This window comes from Corythoichthys intestinalis, chromosome 11 (genome assembly GCF_030265065.1).
Source record: "Corythoichthys intestinalis isolate RoL2023-P3 chromosome 11, ASM3026506v1, whole genome shotgun sequence".
NCBI classification, from domain to species: Eukaryota; Metazoa; Chordata; class Actinopteri; order Syngnathiformes; family Syngnathidae; genus Corythoichthys; species Corythoichthys intestinalis.
The window spans coordinates 56,712,026-56,732,435 of NC_080405.1; the positions used below are offsets into that span (position 1 = coordinate 56,712,026).

The following is a 20,410-nucleotide window of genomic DNA, read 5'->3' on the forward strand; positions in this document are numbered from 1 at the left end:
AATCACTTCAATCAAAAATTTTAAAAAAAATTCAATTGTAGAAAAAAAGGTTTGAATGTGAAAAAATATTTGAGACTCAGAAATTCGCATTTGAACTCTTTATTTTTCGTTCAAACTGTTTTCTTGGATTGAAGCAATCCTTTTTGTGTTTGAGCCATATTAGGGGTAGGACATTTGTGTCTAAATCATTCAATGGCAATAAAAGTTGCTTTAATCAAAATACTATTTTTAGTCAAAGAAAAAAATCATTTGCAAAAATATTTTTTTTTGAAAGCATTTTTTTTCTTTGAAATATATATATATATATATATATATATATATATATATATATATATATATATATATATATATATATATATATATATATATATATATATATATATATATATATATATATATATTAGGGCTGTCAAAATTATCGCGTTAACGGGCGGTAATTAATTTTTAAATTAATCACGTTAAAATATTTGACGCAATTAACGCACATGCCCCGCTCAGATTAAAATGACAGCAGTGTAATGTCCGCTTGTTACCTGTTACTTGGTTTTTGTTGTTTGGCGCCCTCTGCTGGCGCTTGGGTCCAAATGATTTTATGGGTTTGGGGAGTGAGCATGGTGTAATGACATCAACAATGGCGAGCTACGGGTTTATTTTTTGATTGAAAATTTGACAAATTTTAATAAAACGAAAACATTAATAGGGGTTTTAATATAAAATTTCTATAACTTGTACAAACATTTATCTTTTAAGAACTACAAGTTTTTCTATCCATGGATCGCTTTAAGAGAATGTTAATAATGTTAATGCCATCTTGTTGATTTATTGTTATAATAAACAAATACAGTACTTACGTACTGTATATTGAATATATATATCCGTCTTGTGTCTTATCTTTTCATTCCAACAATAATTTACAGAAAAATATGGCATATTTTATAGATGGTTTGAGTTGCGATTAATTACGATTAATTCATTTTTAAGCTGTAATTAACTCGATTAAAAATTTTAATCGTTTGACAGCCCTAATATATATTTTATTGAAGTGTCACTTTTTTTGAAAAGCAAAAAGTTTAAAACTTTTTTTTTTTTTTTTTTTGTGAAAAAAGTTTTAAACGCACTTTTTTTTTTAAGTCGAAAAAGTTTTGAAGGCACTTTTTTTCTCTCGATTGAATCATTTTGACATAAAGATTCAACTTCAACGCTACTTCCGGCATGTTTTGAGTGGCAGGTGACTACGCCAATGGCATAAAAGTATGACGCAAGAATAATGGCCACCAGGGCTCCATCCAGCCATCGGACTCTGCTGGAGTCCAAGCCAAATATATGGCACCGGTGAATTGTCAACCTCTCTTGCTGCTTCGCTACTGTGCAGACGTCTCTCTGCTTTGCTCCTGCTTCTCAAGCTTCAATCATCTTTTTAATCATTTTTAAACACCTCTAAATTACTCAGGAGGTCTTGGAATTATCTTTTAATCATGTTTATATTCAAACAAAGGCTTTTTGAGCATTTTTGAGCCTTTTAAAGTGCTTTTTTGTCGTTACTGGAACACAAGTCTGCCTTATCGGAGCTGAGGAATTCGGCTAACGAAAGCTAAGTAGCAGCAACATGCCTCCCCTGTCAATGGATGATTACCACAAACTGCTCCAGAAGATAGCAGTACTGGAAACAAAAATCTACCGGCTTGAAGTGAATATGGAGGTAAACGGACAGCTCGGGAATGAAACCACTCTGCCGATCTCCCAAAACAGCGAGTGGGAGCGGACCCACAGAATGCAAACAAACACCATTGAGACTCAACGGGACCCTGGCAGAACCCAGCACTGGCAGATTTACGATGAAAAGGAATGGCCACCTCTGCAGAAGAATGCGTCATCTACTCCGGCACCAGAAGGAAAATTATCACAGATCAAGGCAACAACAAAGGCTCAAAGCAAAGTGCCTCAAGCTGCTGGAATTTTACTGGAAAATAGATTTACGCCACTCTCCGAGACTCCTGACCCAGGGAAAGTTGGAACACCCAGCTCGAAAGAGAGGTACGATGCTAATGCATGTGCTAGCAGGCTACAGAGAAAGCGACCCAATGGGCCCCGCACTCTGATAGTGGGCGACTTTGCTGTGAATGGGATGAAACACTTTTGTAGCAACAATACCAGAGTATGTTGTTTAAACAAAGCTACGGTGTCTGTTATCTCTGAACATATCTTGAGCATTGCTGCTCAGCATCCAACAGCCACTAGTCTGATAATACACACAGGAGCCCTCGATATTGCGAAGCAAAAATCAGAGCTTTTAAAGCAAGACTTCACTGAACTGATAAACAAAGTCAGAACTTTAAATACTGAGGTGTTTTTCAGTGGACCCATACCCGCGCCCAGGCTGGGGGATGAAAGTTTCAGCAGAGTGATGATGCTTAACAAATGGCTCAAAGCAACATGCGCTGGACAATCGATGTACTTCATTGACAATTTCAACATATTTTCAGGGCGCAGGCACCTCTTTAAGAACGATGGCCTTCACCTAAATAAGTCAGGAGTGCGGTTACTAAGCAGCAGCATGTTTTATCTCTTGAGGCACAGACAGTCTGCTTATCTCGAGGAAAGGAGGCAAGCTGTCCCAAAACATCGGATAAACATGGTGGCTGGGATGAGTGCTGAATCAGACAGTGTGCACGCAGGATCAATCTCTCCTCCAAAAATGGAGCCGATAGTCGCTGAAGGGGAAGTGACTAAGCTAGCCCCGCCAGGCTGTGACCAACCCTCATCTGCTGAGGCTCCACTGCTTCAACGGAAGGAGACCCTGGTAGCAGGTGATCGACCCCCTTCAGACGAGACTCAAGAAGTGGCTCCATCAGCTCAACAGGAGGAGAACGACCCGACCGTGCAATCCTCTGCTGTCGAGGCCCCATCCAGCACCAAATCCTCGCACTCCAAGACGCCACCATGCCGCCGACTCCAGGCTAAGGCCCCATCCAGCCCCAAATCCTCACACTCCAAGACGCCACCACGCCGCCGACTCCAGGATAAGGCCCCATCCAGCACCAAATCCTCACACTCCAAGACGCCACCACTCCGCCGACTCAGTCAGGCTAAGGCCTCATCAAGGCCTAAATCCCCACAGTCCCGGAAGCCACCCCGCCGACGACTTAGTTTGGATGGAATAATGAGTCAACCTGATTGGGACTCCATGGGTCTAGATAGCAAGGTTAACCAGTCTCTTGATCTCCTCAAGTTCATGTCTTCGCTTCCACCCTGTACCTGCCACACCCGACAGGTGCCAGGGGAAGATGGCAACAAACCAACCAGCCTCCACTGGAATTCTCTCGGGGCAAAGCCAAAGCACTACAACTCTGGAACTACACGGTATTATCCTTCTATGGAGGAAGCCATGTTTGCGACACCAATATGATGTGCACCGGGTCCAGGCTGTGACAACATTACAAAGACTTTTCTGTCCCAGCAAAAGCCGGGGCCTTATGGAGTACAGTATGTATGCTCAACAATCCCAGTGGTGATAAACAACAAAAAAAGGGCTAGACTGGTGAGAAATAAAAAACGTTCAATAAATTCTGCCAACCTGTTAACCATAGTATGTCATTCCCAAAGCTCACCAGTGAATCCAGTCTGGCATCTCCAATTGGCTCTGCTAAATATTAGATCTTTAGCTGGCAAATCTTTCTTAATTAATGATTTTATCTGCAAACATAACCTTGACATGTTGTTCCTAACAGAAACTTGGTTAGATCAAGATAAGAGTTCGACAGTTCTGATCGAGGCAACCCCCGCAAACTTCAATTTCTTTAGTGCGCCAAGAACCCATAAGAAAGGAGGTGGGGTTGCCAGTCTGATCAGGGACAGTTTTCAATGCACGAATATTTCATGTGGTCAGTTTGATTCCTTTGAGTATATTGTCATTCAGCTAAAAAGCCCTTGCAGAGCTGCCTTGGTAACAATTTACAGACCACCGAAGTATAACACAATGTTTTTTGATGAGTTTACCAAAATACTGTCTTCTGTGTGCATGGACTTTGATTGTGTTGTTTTAGTGGGTGACTTTAACATTCATGTTGATAATCCTGAAGAAAGATGTGCTAGAGAGCTTTTAAATATTTTGGATACATTTGGTTTATCTCAGCATGTCACAGTTCCAACACATAACAGAGGGCACATACTGGACTTAATAATATCCAAAGGTCTTAACATCTCTGAGGTCACAGTGAATGATGTTGCTCTGTCTGATCACTACAGCATTATGTTTAAAATGACCACCCCTGTCCATCCTCTGAAAAGGGAAACAGAGTTTATTAGGAAGCGTTACATAAGTGATAACACATGTGCGTTATTCACACAGGCCTATGCCTCATTATTAACCCCTACAATAGCTCCAGTGGAAGAACTTGTAAATAGTTTCAGTTCCGGTGTGATGACTGTAATGGACACTATTGCCCCGATTAAGACAAAAACTTTGTCAAGAAAGAAGAGGTCACCCTGGAGAAATGCCATACTAGCTATAAAACAAAAGCAAGTTTGTAGACGAGCAGAACGCAGATGGCGAAAAAACAAACTCCTAGTTTTTTATGATATCTACAAAGAGAGTCTTCGCAAATACAACCAGGAACTGAAAAATGCTAGACAATCATATTTTTCAGAGATCATTAGTAGAAACACCAACAATACTCGCACACTATTTTCTGTTGTTGACAAACTGACAAACCCACAAGCATCAATACCTCAGGAATTGGCATCTGAGGTGTCCTGTAATAATTTCGCAGCATTTTTTACACACAAAGTACTAATGATTAGACAGACTGTGTGCAACTCCGGATTAACAAATGTTACACTAAATGCCTCCCAACATGTCCCCCACGTCAATCTTAGACAGTTTAGCCTCTTGGACTATGCCACTTTAACAGAAATTGTGTCGAAACTAAAGCCCACAACATGCTGCCTTGACATCCTTCCTTCAAACTTTTTCAAAACTGTTTTTCATTGCATAGCCCCAGACATACTTCAGATTATAAATACTTCCCTCCAAACAGGAGAGTTTCCTCAGACTTTAAAAACTTCAGTAATAAAACCTCTCCTAAAAAAACCTAATCTGGATGCCTCAACCATTAGTAATTACAGGCCAATATCAAATCTGACATTCCTGGGGAAAATTATCGAAAGGGTTGTGTTTGAACAGATCCAGACTTTTATGATCCAAAACAATCTTTTTGACTCATTTCAGTCTGGATTTCGGCCACAACACAGCACCGAGACCGTGCTTATCAAAGTCCTAAATGATATTCGTCAGAATACCGATGCAGGCAAATCATCTGTTCTGCTACTATTGGATCTCAGCGCCGCATTTGACACGGTTGATCACAACATACTACTCAGCAGATTGGAACAGTGGGTAGGGCTTACTGACACTATTCTTCAGTGGTTCACATCCTATTTACATGATAGGGATTTCTTTGTGTCAATCGGAAATTATCAGTCAGAACGAACCAAATTCACGTGTGGAGTCCCTCAAGGGTCAATTCTTGGACCACTCTTATTTAACATCTATATGCTTCCGTTAGCTCAGATAATGGAACAGTATGACATCTCCTATCACGCCTATGCAGATGACACACAACTGTACATTTCTGTGTCCCCACATGATTATAGTCCCTTAGTCTCCCTGAGTAAATGCATTCATCAAATCAATGAATGGATGTGCCAGAATTTTCTCCAGTTAAATGTGGAGAAAACAGAGGTGATCATTTTTGGGCCAAAAAAGGAAAGGTCAAAGATAAGCAGTCAACTTAGCACAATGTCACTTACAGCTACAAATCAAGTCAGAAACCTTGGCGTAATTATTGACTCAGACCTAAAATTTGATAGCCATCTAAAATCCGTCACTAAATCCGCTTATTACCACCTAAAAAATATAACCAGAATTAAGGGGCTTCTGACTCAACAAGACATGGAAAAACTTATGCATGCATTCGTTTTCAGCAGATTGGACTACTGCAACGGTATATTTACAGGTCTTGATAAAAAATCAGTCAGGAAGCTGCAGCTAGTACAGAATGCTGCAGCCAGAGTCCTCACAAATACAAGGAAGCTGGACCACATTACACCGGTTTTGAAATCGCTACACTGGCTTCCAGTGAGTCAAAGGATAGACTATAAAATACTACTGCTCGTCTACAAAACACTTAATGGCCTTGGACCAAAATACATGCTTGACTTGTTAGATTCCTATGAGACATCTAGACCCCTAAGGTCGTCTGGAACGGGTCTTCTGCATGTTCCAAGAACCAGAACCAAGCAGGGTGAGGCAGCATTTAGTTATTATGCTCCTCACCTCTGGAACAAGTTACCCGAACGTCTGAAGTATGCTCAAACCGTTAGCTCCTTTAAATCAGGGCTAAAAACGCTTTTGTTTAGCACTGCATATCCATAACTGTCTATATATTTCAATCTACCTGCCTTCTATTCCTCTTGTGCATATCTCCATTGCTGATTTCAATGATTATTATTAGTAGTAGTTTTGGCTTTATTTCTATTTTTGTTTTATTTTCATTTATTTATTTTTATTCTGTGATTAAATGCGATCTTTTGTCTTGGTTTTTACGTTGTGTTGATTTAAATGTGATTTTTATGGTTTTCATGTGATGTAAAGCACTTTGAATTGCCTTGTGTTGAATTGTGCTATATAAATAAATTTGCCTTGCCTTGCCTTGCCTGTGTTTCGAAGCCTTGTTCCAGCTTTTAAAATGGAGACAGTAAGAGGTGTTAAAACTATTATGTTAAATAAAGTGTTGCCGTTGCCACTGTCCTGGAAAGAGTTCAAGAACGCAAACACACCAAAAGTTGAAGGGGAAAAACTCTGATGCAAAACTGACAATCTTCACTAAGCCGTGAATTAAAGCGTACGTTGTATTAATCCTCGCGTACGTATCTATGTTTGTGCAGTGTGCACCGATACGCAACTGCATAGCCTGGCCGCAAGACTCAAAGACTGGTTCGGAGTTCTCCACCTCGATGCCAACAGAGATCTCAAATCCACCGACAGCTCCGACTCAGCCACCGGACGTGAGTACATCGGCGTAAAGTGTGCGAGTGTAAGCGTACAGCAGCTTTTTGATCCTCGTGAGAGATGGTAGTGATGTTGACAGTGACCCCGCTCTGTTCTCTGTACTGTCAACATGTCTCAACTCAGCCAGGCCGCACTCGTACAAAGACAGGCATTACACACTCTTGTGTGCTATTCAAAGACCAAAAAAGACTAGAAAATGTCATGAAATGAGAAATTGCGATGGTAGATTTACTGTGATGGTGTGTCGGGTCAATTTTTGTTGGTTTGAGGCATTTCGGGGTCAATTCTTATCGGTAGCGGGTCACTTGCTGTTGATTAGGGGGCATTCCGGGGACACTCCTTGTCGATTTGTGGTTATTTCGGGGACAAGTCCTGTTGATTACAGATCACCTCATGTTGATTTAGAGGCATTTTGGGGTCACCTCCTGTTGATTTTGGGACTTTATGGGGACACATGTTGATATCAGACCACTTCTTGTTGAGTTGGGGGCATTTCAGGGTCACTTCCTTGTTGATTTGTGGCTGTTTCAGGGACACCTGTTGATTACACATCACTTCCTGTTGTTTTGTAGGCTTTACTGGGACACTTGTTGATATCAGGTCACTTCTTGTTGATTTGGGGACACATCCTGTTGATTTGGGGCCATTTCAGGGATACCTGTTGATTACAGGTATTACAAGGGGCATTTGGAGGTCACTTTCCGTTGACGTTAGGTCACTTGCAGTTGATTTTGTGGCATTTCAGGGACACTTCCTTGTTGATTTGTGGGCGTTTCAGGGACACCTGTTGATTACACATCACTTCCTGTTGTTTTGTAGGCTTTACTAGGACACGTGTTGATATCAGGTCACTTCTTGTTGATTTGGGGACACAGCCTGTTGATTACAGGTCACTTCCTGTTGATTTGGGGCCATTTCAGGGATACCTGTTGATTACAAGTATAACAAGGGGCATTTGGAGGTCACTTTCCGGTGACGTTAGGTCACTTGCAGTTGATTTTGTGACATTTCAGGGACACTTCCTTGTTGATTTGTGGGCGTTTCAGTGACACCTGTTGATTACACATCACTTCCTGTTGTTTTGTAGGCTTTACTAGGACACGTGTTGATATCAGGTCACTTCTTGTTGATTTGGGGACACAGCCTGTTAATTACAGGTCACTTCCTGTAGATTTGGGGCCATTTCAGGGATACCTGTTGATTACAGGTATTACAAGGGGCATTTGGAGGTCACTTTCCGGTGACGTTAGGTCACTTGCAGTTGATTTTGTGGCATTTCAGGGACACCTGTTCATGTTAGCTCACTTCCTGTTGATTTGGAGGCATTTCAGGGTCACTCCTTGTTGATTTGTGGGCATTTCGGGGACACCTCCTGTTGATTACAGATCACTTCATTTTGATTTTGAGGCATTTTGGGGTCACTTCTTGTTGATTTTGGAACTTTATGGGGACATGTGTTGATATCAGGTCACTTCTTGTTGTTTTGGGGACACATACTGTTGATTCCAGGTCACATCCTTTTGATTCGGGGGCATTTTAGGGACACTTATTGATTACAGGTCACTTACCGTTGATTTGTGGGCATTACAGGGTCACTTCCTGTTGATCATAAGTCATGTCTTGTTGATTTGGGGGCATTTTGGGGACACCTGCTGAAGTCAGGTCATTTCTTGTTTATTTGGGGACACATCCTGTTGATTACAGGTCACTCCCCGTAAATTTGTGGGCATGTCATGGTCACATCCTGTTAATTTGGAGTCATTTCAGGTTCACTGCCTGTTGATTTGGGTGCATTTCGGGGACACATCCTGTTGATTCTAGGTCACTTCCATTTGATTTGGGGGCATTTTGGGGACACCTGTTGATAACTTGTTGGTAATTTCCCGTCTATTTGTGGGCATGTCAGGATCACTTCCCGTCGATTTGGGGGCATGTCAGGGTCAGTTTCTGTTCATTTGGGGGAATTTTGGGGTCACTTCTTGTTGATTATAAGTCATTTCGTGTTGATTTGGGGGCATGTCATGGTCACTTCCTGTTAATGATAAGTCACTTCCTGTTGATTTGGAGGCATTTTGGGGACACCTGTTGATATTAGGGCACTTCTTGTTGATCAGAAGTTAACATCCTGTTGATTCCAGGTCACTTCCTTTTGATTTGGGGGCATTTTGAGTACACCTGTTGATTACAGTTCACTTCCCGTCGATTTGTGGGCATGTCAGGATCACTTACTGTTAATTTGGGGGCATTTCGGGGCCACGTCCTGTTGATTTGGCGGCATTTCGGGGACACCTGTCAGGTCACTTCCCGTCGATTTGGGGCCCTTTTGGGGACACCTGTTGATTGCAGGTCATTTCCTGTTGATTTGGGGGCATTTCTGTGTCACTTCCTTTTGACGTTAGGTCACTTTCTGTTGATTTGGCGGCATTTTGGGGCCACTTCCTGGTGATTACAGGTCATTTCCTGCTGGTAGAATTGACGTTAATGGCCGTCAATTGAATTGACGTAAAAGGTCGTCATTGGTATGGACATTTTTGGCCGTCATTGGAATGGTTATACATTGGCATGGCCAGTTCAATGTTAATGGTCTTCAATGGGGAATTTTTTGTCAAAAACCACAACCCAACACAATTTTGAGGGGAGTGTGCCAATGTAGATTTTCGCAGGTCTTTTTTTTTCCATTGGAGATCAATGGGGGTGAATGGAAATGTTTTTGTGCCATTGAAAATGAATTGGAAATTTTGACCATTGTAAACGAATTGTTAAGTTTTGTGCAAATTCTGACAGAACTTTGAAAGAAAATAGCTTGGTGCACCCCAATATCCTGAAATTTTTGGGAGTTTGAACGGTGTCGGTGGGTCAAACTGTATTATAGAATATTGGTATAATGGAATATTATATAATATTATAGATGCTAGCTTTAGCATTACTTGCAACGCTACAATGAAATACAAAATACTTGACCCTTGTTCACTGTCCTCAGATGTTCACTCGAGTCCTGTCAATGCTGTGACTTTCTAGACTTTGATACCAGCATCTTGCCCATCTGCAAAGACTCCCTGGGATGGATGTTCAACAAACTAGACATGAACTTTGACCTTCTGCTGGACGAGTCCGAGCTGAGCGCCATCTACATCGACAAGTACGAGCTGTGCATGAAGCCCCTCTTTAACTCTTGCGACTCCTTCAAGGACGGCAAGCTCTCCAACAACGAGTGGTGTTACTGCTTTCAGAAGCCCGAAGGTGAGTCCGGACGGATGAGATTGAAAATCTTTTTTTTTTGAAAGGACGATTGCAAATAACTTAAAGGCAACTGCACACTCGTCAATTCTCACACAATGATCACATGAGTGAAAGTAGTAAAACGCTCACTCTGCATTTCGCTTCACATCAATGCCGGCTCTCTTGTGATTTTGCCCGGGGATTGTTATTGCACAGCCAGCAAAAAATATTGGAGCAATTTTTCTTTTGGAATGCAGAAGGAGAAAAGACATTTACATCCTTACCTTTAAAATAGTGAAATCATGCTGAACTCTGTGAAGTTGGTTCCCCCCCATCGGAAGCAAATTTAGATAAAAATGATGTCAATCATTTGTGGTTGGTTGTGCTGTAAAAAAAAAATCATTTCTGCTGTTTACGTCACTCGCATATTTTCCATATCCAACTCCTGCGGCTGACGGAGCAGACCCGTTGTTGGCTGGATGAGGGATATCAAAATGAACATTCAGACTAGGATGTTTTGCCTTCAATGGCTCAAAAGAGAATTGTGCGTCTGTCCATTATCTGCCACTTAATCCGGGATTGGGTCACGGGGGCAGTAGCCTTAGACTTTCCTCTCCCTAGCCACTTCAACCAACTCCTCCGGTGGGATTCAGAAGCGTTCCCAGGCCAGCCTCTCCAGCATGTCCTGGGTCGTCCCTGGATTCTCCCGCCAGCGGCACATGCCCTGAACATCTCTCCAAGGAGGTGTCTGGGAGGCATCCTAACCAGGTGCCTGAGCCACCTCAGCTGGCTTCTGTCAACGCGGAGGAGTAGCTGCTCGACCCGAGTCCCTTACCGATGATTGAGCTTCTCACCCTGTCTCTAAGAGAAAGCTTACTACCCAGCAGAGGAAACTAATTTTGGCCGCTTGTATTCCGCATCTTGTTCTTTCGGTCACAACCCAAAGCTCTTGACCATAGGTGAGGGTAGGAACGTAGATTGACTGGTAAATCGAGAGCTTCGCCTTTTGGTTGAGCTCCTTCTTTACCACTACGGACTGGTGCAGAGTGCGCATCACTTCAGACACTGCACCGATCCGTCTATCGATCTCCTGCTCTTTCCTACTCCCACTGGTGAACAAGACCCCAAGATACTTAAACTCCTCCACTTCAGGCAGGATCTCATCCCCAACCCGGAAAGGGCACGCCACCCTTTTCTGACTGAGGACCACGGTCATGGATTTGGAGGTGCTGATCTGCATTCCCACTGCTTCACACTCGGGCTGCGAACTGCTCCAGTGAGAGTTGGAGATCACGGCTAGATGAAGCTAACAGCACCACATCATCTGCAAAAAGAAGAGATGCAATGTGAGGCCACCAAATCGGACCTCTCAATGCTAGGGCTGCACATAGAAATTCTGTCCATAAAGGTTATGAACAGAATTGGTTACAAATGGCAACCATGGTGGAGTCTAACCCTTACTGGGGATGAATCCAACTTACTGCCGTCAATGCGGACAAAACTCTTGACACCGGTAGTACAGGGTCCAACCCTGCTCAGGGGGGCTTGGAACCCCGTACTCCCGCAGCACCCCCTGCAGGGCTCCCCGAGCGACACGGTCGAACGCCTTCTCCAAATCTACAAAACACATGTAGACCAGTTGGACGAACTCCCATGCACCCTCGTATCCGGGATCTTGTTCTTTCGGTCCCGACCCACAGCTCATTACCATAGCTGAGGGTAGGAATGTACATCGACTGGTAAATCGAGAGCTTCACCTTTTGGGTCAGCTCCTTCTTCACCACAGTGGACCGGTGTAGAGTCTGCATCACTTTAGACACTGCACCGATCCGCCTATTGATCTCCCGCTCCCTCCTACCCTCACTCATGAACAAGACCCCAAGATACCTGAACTCAGGGTCTCATCCCCAACCCAGCGAGGGCACAGATTTGGAGGTGCTGATCTTCATCCCCACCACTTCACATTCGAATGCGAACTGCTCCAGTGAGAGTTGGAGATCACAGCTCGATGTAGCCAAACGCACCACATCATCTGCAAAAAACAGAGATGCAATGCTGAGGCCACCAAACCGGACCCCCTCAGCGCCTCTGCTGCACCTAGAAATTCTGTCCATAAAGGTTCTGAACAGAGTGACAAAGGGAAACCTTGTTGGAGTCTAACCCTCACTGGGAACGAATCCGACTTACAGCCGGCCATGCGGACCAAACTCTTGACACCGGTTCTACAGGGACCGAACAGCCCTTATCAGGGGCTTCGGAACCCTGTACTCCCGAAGCACCCCCACACAGGACTCTCCGAGGGACACGGTCGAACAAAACACATGGAGACCGGTCGGGCTAACTCCCATGCACCCTCGAGGACTCTGCCGAGGGTGCAGATCTGGTCCACTGCTCCACGGCCGGGACGAAAACCACACTGCTCCTGCTGAATCCGAGATTCGACTTCTTGACGGACCTTCCTCTCCAGCACCCTTGAATAGGCTTTACCAGGGACGCTGAGGAGTGTGAGCCGTCTATATAACTGGAACACACCCTTCTTAGAAAGGGGGACCACCACCCCGGTCTGCCAGTCCAGAGGCAATGTCCCAGATGTCCTCGCGATATTGTCGAGGCGTGTCAGCCACGACAGCCCCTCAACATCCAGAGCCTTTAAGACCTCCAGGTGGAACTCATCCAACCACCTCAGTGACTTCTACCCCAGAGATAGGAGAGCCCACCATCAGCCCAAAGTCAGACAGTCAAAGAAAATTATAGTAACGCACCCCTTCACATCCTCAGTAACGGTGTTGCAAAGATCGTGAAAAGTAATTCATTAAATTAATCACTACTGACAAAAAATAACGCTGCGGTTTGTATGTTCTCTTCATGCAGGTTTGCCTTGCCAAGCTGAGAAGAGCAGGATCCAGAATCCCAGTCGAAGAAAGAGCCTCATAGGTCAGTTTGACGGACAACCATCACTGCATACTTGATAGTTCTTTACTTCTCGTTTATTGTGGGGCATTTCGGTGTCACTTCCTGTTCATATTGGTTAACTTCCTGTTCATTTGAGGGCATTTTGGGTTCACTTCCTGTACATATCGGGTCATTTCCTGTTGATTATAGTCATTCCAGGATCACTTCCTGGTTTATTTTCAGGTATTTCAGACTTCCTGTACATATTGTGTTACTTCTCGTTTATTTTGAGGCATTTCGGCTTCACTTCCTGTACATATCGGGTCATTTCCTGTTGATTTTCCGGCATTCCAGAGTAACTCCCTGTTTATTCTCAGGCGTCTCCAACTTCCTGAACATATCGGGTTACTTCTCGTTCATTATGGGGTATTTCGGGGTCACTTCGTGTTCATGTTGAGTCACCTCCTATTGATTTGGGGGCATTTTGTGTTTACTTCCTGTACATAAAGGGTCATTTCCTGTTGCTTTTAGGCATTCCAGGGTCACCTTATGTTCCTTTTCAGGCGTCTCAAACTTCCTGTATATATATCGGGTTACTTCCTGTTGATTTGGGGGCATTTGGGGTTCACCTCCGGAACATATTGGGTCGTTTCCTGTTGACTTTGAGGCAGTCCGGGTCACTTCCTGTTTATTTTCAGGCGTCTCAAACTCCCTGTAGATTTGTGTGCATAAATAAAAGTGTCCTTCGTAATGAACTCTCAGTTGACAGAAAAAAAAAAGTTTTCTTAATGTCTAAATAGGCTACATATTTTTATGATCCTGATAAAAGCATTTACGCAACGAAATAACGCTGGGAAAGTTTCATATAAAAAAAAAAAAAAAAATTTTTTAACATGCGATTTTGCAGACACACAGAGGAGAAGATTAAAAAGGATCACATTTGTGTTGCTTTTGTGTGCATGAATAAAAGTGTCTTTCGTAACGAATCGCAAGCGCCACAACGGAGGAGAAGAAGAAAAAGCGGGCGGCGCCACTCCGTTCATGTGGGTCCACAAGCAAATGCACAATACAGAGAGCCTGCTCTTGGTTTTATCCCATTTTTTAAAAATAATGTATTAGTCCGGCGCGGTGGCCAGGACCCGACCCGACCCAACCCGAACGTGAATGCTTAACATTTTGGGCCCGACCCGACCCGTTCGGGTTCGGGCACAAGATCTAACCTCTATGAGATCGGACATAACATAACAATGGCTGAAGCGGAGATAGAGGGAGCGAGAAAGATTATTGATGCACCTAAGACATTGAAAGCAGACATCTGGAGACATTTTGGCTTCTACAAGGTTGGTGGGAAACTTGACTAGAGTTATGCAATGTGTAAAAAATGAAACATGAAAATAATAATACAAATGGGGAAACCAAATATGTTGCATCACCGGAATTACGCAGGGAAGATTTTTGAACGTACTTATATTTTTTAAAATGCGCTGAATCGATTTGGCTTGTTGCCGGCATCGAATCGAATCATCCATGCCCCGTGTTGAGTTAATTATCGAGGGTTGATTGAATATTTGCTTGATTGATTGAATATTTGCTTGTGCTCATATATACCTAATACATACATAATACAAATTGCCATATTTCTTCTTATTTGATATAACCAGTAAATGATTATTGCTTGCTATACTAGGCTGTTTAAGTTAATGTTTAAGTGTTACAAAGTGTTAAAGAGGGTCGGGGTGACAACAGCCATGCTTCATGGCCGCAACATTGCGTAACTAGACCTTCTAGGACATCTTCAGCATCTTACGTCGAGACTTTCGTCTAGACTTTCGAGGACATCTTCCATTCGGGGGCATCTTCCATGGCCGCAGCGTTGCATAACTGAAGTGTCTGAGTCATTCTGACCACTTTACCTAAGTGCCTTTGCTTACACACGTGTATTTAGTTAGTTCCACTTACATGCTCACACATAGCCAACCAAAATCACATGGGTGTCTCCAGCTTGCTTTCCCCCTTCCCTTTAGGGCGGCACCTTTCTGTGTTAGGACAAACCCCTAATAAAAGAAAGAGCAAGGAGGTTTTTTTTGGATCAATTTTGGTGACTATACAGCGTAATCTAGCATTTCACTGTCTAGTCCCTCCTTGCTCTCCTTGGCCAAGAAAACTGAGTGTCTTCTCTCCTTATTTTTGGGTAATTTTACAAATGTCTACCTAAGGGTCTATTTTTGAACTTGACACCCTGCATCGGTATGCCTCGCCGCATCGATTATTGTTGACACCACTAGTCGCTTCCTGTTCATTTTGAGGCATTTCAGGGACACCTTTTTATTTTGGGGCATTTAGGGTTCACCTGTTCATATCATGTCACTTCCTGTTGATTTGGGTGGATTTGTGGGTCACTTCCTGTTGATTTGGGGGCATTTCAGGTTCATTTCTTGTAGATATTAGGTCACTTCTTGTTGATTTCGGGGCATTTCAGGCTCATTTACTGTTCATGTCGGCTCACTTACTGCTAGTTTTGATGACACTAATATGGATGACACTGGCGTTACATGAAAACAGATGCGCTCGACTGCAGTACAGGGTAAAGCTCCCATTTCTGTTGAGTTTCCCACTAAATTCCCCTGTGAACAGGTTTCATTTCGTACCATCTGTCCCAGCTGCACACATCGCTAACAACACACTTTGAAAAATGAGTCCGGCCTGGTGTTTGTTTTCTGTGTTTGTGCTCCTACGTGCAGCGTGTGTGTTACAGAACGTGACCGCTTGCCTGCCTTTAAGCAGGATGTATGACTATTGTCCCGCGAGCCTCTCGGCGGTAATTGCTCGGCGATCTCCCTCTGTGAATAAAAGAGCTTTGACATCTATCAGGTGCTTTCTTTCTGTTCTCTTTCATGGTGTGACCCTGACGCCCGTCCTATGTATTCTGCGGTCCACTTGCAGGTTCTTATATTCCTCGCTGTTCCGAGGAGGGCTACTTCAAACCCACGCAGTGTCACGGCAGCACCGGACAGTGCTGGTGTGTGGATAAGTACGGTAATGAGATCGCCGGCTCCAGAAAACAAGGCAACCCAAATTGCGGTAAGACGATGACATGAGCAGTTTTGCACGTAAGCATGTTAGTTGATTTTGGCGTCGTGTTCCACTTCCCAATTGGTCTCTTGCTGTAAGCGCTTTTCTTCCAGAAGGACTTCTGCTGTGTTTATGTTCGTCTAATACAGTTTTTTCCATCCTTTTCTGAGTCATGGGGCGTTTTTACATTGGAAAAAAAAAATCTCCCGGCACTCCACAAACTAAAAATGTTTCAAAATGACTTTCTCCACGGTATATTTAATTCGAGAATAATTTCTCAATATTTCTACTTACTCAGTGTGAAATTTTAGACTTAGATGAACACAAAGCCGATATCCTGGCATAAATCTTCTTCAACTCATTCACTGCCAGCCATTTTCACCATTGCAACCCCCTTTGGGGTTTGAAGAAAGACTTTTTGAACACCAAATTAATTTTTATACAGAAAATAATTACAGTACATCTGAAAAAAATGATTATAACTAGGCCAGAACGATATCGGAAAAAACTATTGTTGCGATTTTTTGGGGGTTTGGGATATTTACACCAAAAGATATTAACTGGTAACACTTCATTTGACAATGGCATCATAAGACTGTCATGAAACCAAATGAACCACCATTAAGCTTTGAACCAATTGGGTGCAAAGCCTTATTGTTTCTAAAAGCTTCATTTGGCCATCACTGCTCCCTTGGGGGAGACAGTCAACCTCTGCTCCCACCTGCTTTCAACACTGTTGTCTTCCAACATTCCTCCTAGCATGCATTGCGGCGCTACAGATGTAAATAACATGTTCTGTGCTAATTATTTCTTCAGTTACTGTTCCAGTTGTGTCATTAATTGCTAGTTATGGTATTTGGTAACATTTTCTTGGATAGTGGTGCCATAATACTGTCATATGACAGTCATAATTATTACATGACAATGTCATAAGCATTAATGAATGCTTATAACAGAGGTCGGTTAGTGTCATCCAGCAAATTATCTCACTTTTGAATGGCCGTAAAAGATCTGAGCTGGACATAAATGGAGTTAGTGAAATAATATGCCACATGACACATATTGACATCTGTCATAAGCATTCAGTAATGCCCATGACAGTGTCATGTCATAATTATGATGTTCTTATGACAGTCTTATGATGCCGCTGTCAAATAAAGTGTTACCTATTAACCCAAATAAATCAACAAATAAGCCGCACTGGACTATAAACCGCAGGATTCAAAATGAGGGGAAAAAAGTAGCGGCTTATAGTCCGAAAATTAGGGTATTCAGATTTAGCATTGGAAAGAGATACATATAAGACATGTTTTTTTTTCTCACTTTTTCCCCCAAAGTGATTTTAAAAAATATATAAATAAATGGTTTTTAAGCACTTCAAATGTCATAATTATGATCAGTTTAAACATAACTGTCCAACCAAATCATTTTTCAGCAAGAATAAAGTACTGTTGTAGAAAAATGCTTGGCTTTATTAAATGCTTCTGTTTATCTACCTTAGCTGTCACTCTTGAAGTGACATGAAATTTCAAACTCCTCATGATCACTTCTGGGATTTATTTTATATGTCTCCAACGTCTCCACACACACACACACACACACACACACACACACACACACACACACACACACACACACATTAATTCCAGCGCGGCTTCCTTGCAGAAACTGTTTAACAATTTAAACGATGATTGACACATTGCTCCGCTTTGATATCCGCTTCTTTGGCAAGATCAAAGACAACGAGCATCGTTAACTTTAAGTGTTGCAATGACTGTGGGAACAAAGGGCTGGGAGAGGGAGGGTGTGAGGCTGTGCGCAGAGCAGAAAACAAGGCGAATGTCGATTAAAAAAAGATTTAAAACTATCGCACGTGCTTGCGATGGGACTATCGCGCCCGTGCACATCGCGATGGCGATGTTTAAACAATATATTTGAGAGAAAAAGCATGTTATTTTGCCTCATTCAAATATATCTGAACATTTAAATATGTAAACTAAAGTGCAATTACATTTGTAAATAAATGGCTTCTGGTTTTTGAAATGTAAATAAACCAATCTATTGTGATAAAACAACAAAATTGCAATAACTGCATTAACCATCAAAGTGAAGTCTAACTGTAACTGTAGTCTTGAAACAAATCTGAATAAGGAAAAACATTACAATAAAATGCAAACTGGTTAAACCTGAGAGTAGCTGAGATCTGTCATGACAGAACATCGCTTCAATGATATCTGGCCCCATCTAGCGTCGTAAATGGGTATAATGTCTAAACCGCGAATAAAAGACGACCCCCACTTTTTCAGTCTTATTTCAATGCAAAAAACACCATCTTATATTCGGGCCAATACAGTAAATGAACTGTATTATATAAGCTGCACACAGACTACTTTTCATTGTGTCAGTGTCATTTTGTCAGTGTTGTCCCATGAAAAGATATTCTTAAATATCTGCAGAAATGCGAGGGGTGTACTCACTTTTGTGATACACTTTAAAAAGCGATACCATCACAAATGAAACTTTTTATAGCACAAAGTAATAAACCAATGGCAGTGTTCCGCTGTAGATGGGCGGGCTGCGTGACATCATTACTACAAATTAAAAGTATAATATATACAAAATTGTTGCAGCACAAACAAAACTTTTTACAGTACAAACTAGGGCTGCAGCTATCGATTATTTTAGTCGTTGATTAACCGATGAACTAGTTTTTCGAATAATCGAGTAATCGGATAAGGAACATGAAAAATTGAAATACCTGAGCTGAGCCTCAAACGGTATTAAAAAAAATTATAATAATTAAATAAGGATCTATGTATGTACTACAAAGAACAATTGGCTAACTTACACAGCAAAAGTCCACTAGCTCAAATGCTATAAAACGCTTGTTTTTATATATTTTTTTACAATGCTCTTAACAAATGGTTCAGACACATATTTCCACAAAAAACGGCTAAATAAATAATATATAATATAATTAGGGCTGTCAAAATTATCGCGTTAACGGGCGTTAATTTTTTTTTTAATTAATCACGTTAAAATATTTGACGCAATTAACACAGATGCCCCGCTCAGACAGATTTAAATGACAGTACAGTGAAACGCTCACTTGTTGTGTTTTATGGAGTTTTGCTGCCCTCTGCTGGCGCTTGGGTGCGACTGATTTTATAGGCTTTAGTACCCATGAGCATTGTGTAAGTAATTATTGACATCAACAATGGCGGGCTACTAGTTTATTTTTTGATTGAAAATTTTACAAATTTTATTAAAACGAAAATATTAAGAGGGGTTTTAATATAAAATTTCTATAACTTGTACTAACATTTTTCTTTTAAGAACTACAAGTCTTTCTATCCATGAATCACTTTAACAGAATGTTAATAATGTTAATGCCATCTTGTTGATTTATTGTTATGATAAACAAATACAGTCCTTATGTACCGTATGTTGAATATATATATCCATCTTGTGTCTTATCTTTCCATTCCAACAATAATTTACAGAAAAATATGGCATATTTTATAGATGGTTTGAATTGCGATTAATTACGATTAATTAATTTTTAAGCTGTAATTAACTTGATTAAAAATTTTAATCGTTTGACAGCCTTAAATATGATATACCCATAAACTAAATAATGAATGCATTGAAAAAAACATTAGCTCAAACAAAAACTTAGCTTATGTTGTTTTTAACATGGAGCAGCTGGATTCAGCCGTGTGAAATGAGGCAGACTAGAGGGCAGTGTATCCACTCAAATCAATAAAACTGAATGCAAACACTTTCAAAATAAACCATTACAACACCACAATAATTGAATGAATGAATGAATGAATGAATTTATTGTCATTGTCATCATCATCATAATCATTGACAGTTTCAGAGTGTGGAATTTGCCCGAAAGAAAAGACGATGACAGACAAAGGAAAGACGGGAAAAGCAAGTTCTTATCGATACCCGTCCCCCAACAGCCAGGGACGCACAGACAGCATATTTGTGTTACAGTCCAGTTATCATCTTTGTTTTTTTTTTTTTTTTACTCACATATCATTCAAAAGTCATTGATTGCCATGGAATTTCACATATTGTCAATTTGAGTGGCTTCATTGTATCAGTTGATGTCCAAGTAGGTGTAGGGAGGGATGGCCGGGGGTATCA

At 41.7% G+C, this 20,410-nt stretch overlaps 1 protein-coding gene across 3 annotated transcripts in view; it reads left to right on the top strand.

Moving 5' to 3' along the window:
* Positions 1 to 20,410, top strand: part of spock1 (SPARC (osteonectin), cwcv and kazal like domains proteoglycan 1) — a 197,706-nt gene that overhangs the window by 170,671 nt on the left and 6,625 nt on the right. For all 3 annotated transcript variants that reach the window (XM_057849465.1, XM_057849466.1, XM_057849467.1), the window contains exons 8-11: positions 6,946 to 7,065; positions 10,088 to 10,309; positions 13,160 to 13,222; positions 16,124 to 16,261. In XM_057849465.1, coding sequence (XP_057705448.1) covers positions 6,946 to 7,065; positions 10,088 to 10,309; positions 13,160 to 13,222; positions 16,124 to 16,261 — 543 coding nt within the window. The remainder of the gene's footprint in view (positions 1 to 6,945; positions 7,066 to 10,087; positions 10,310 to 13,159; positions 13,223 to 16,123; positions 16,262 to 20,410) is intronic.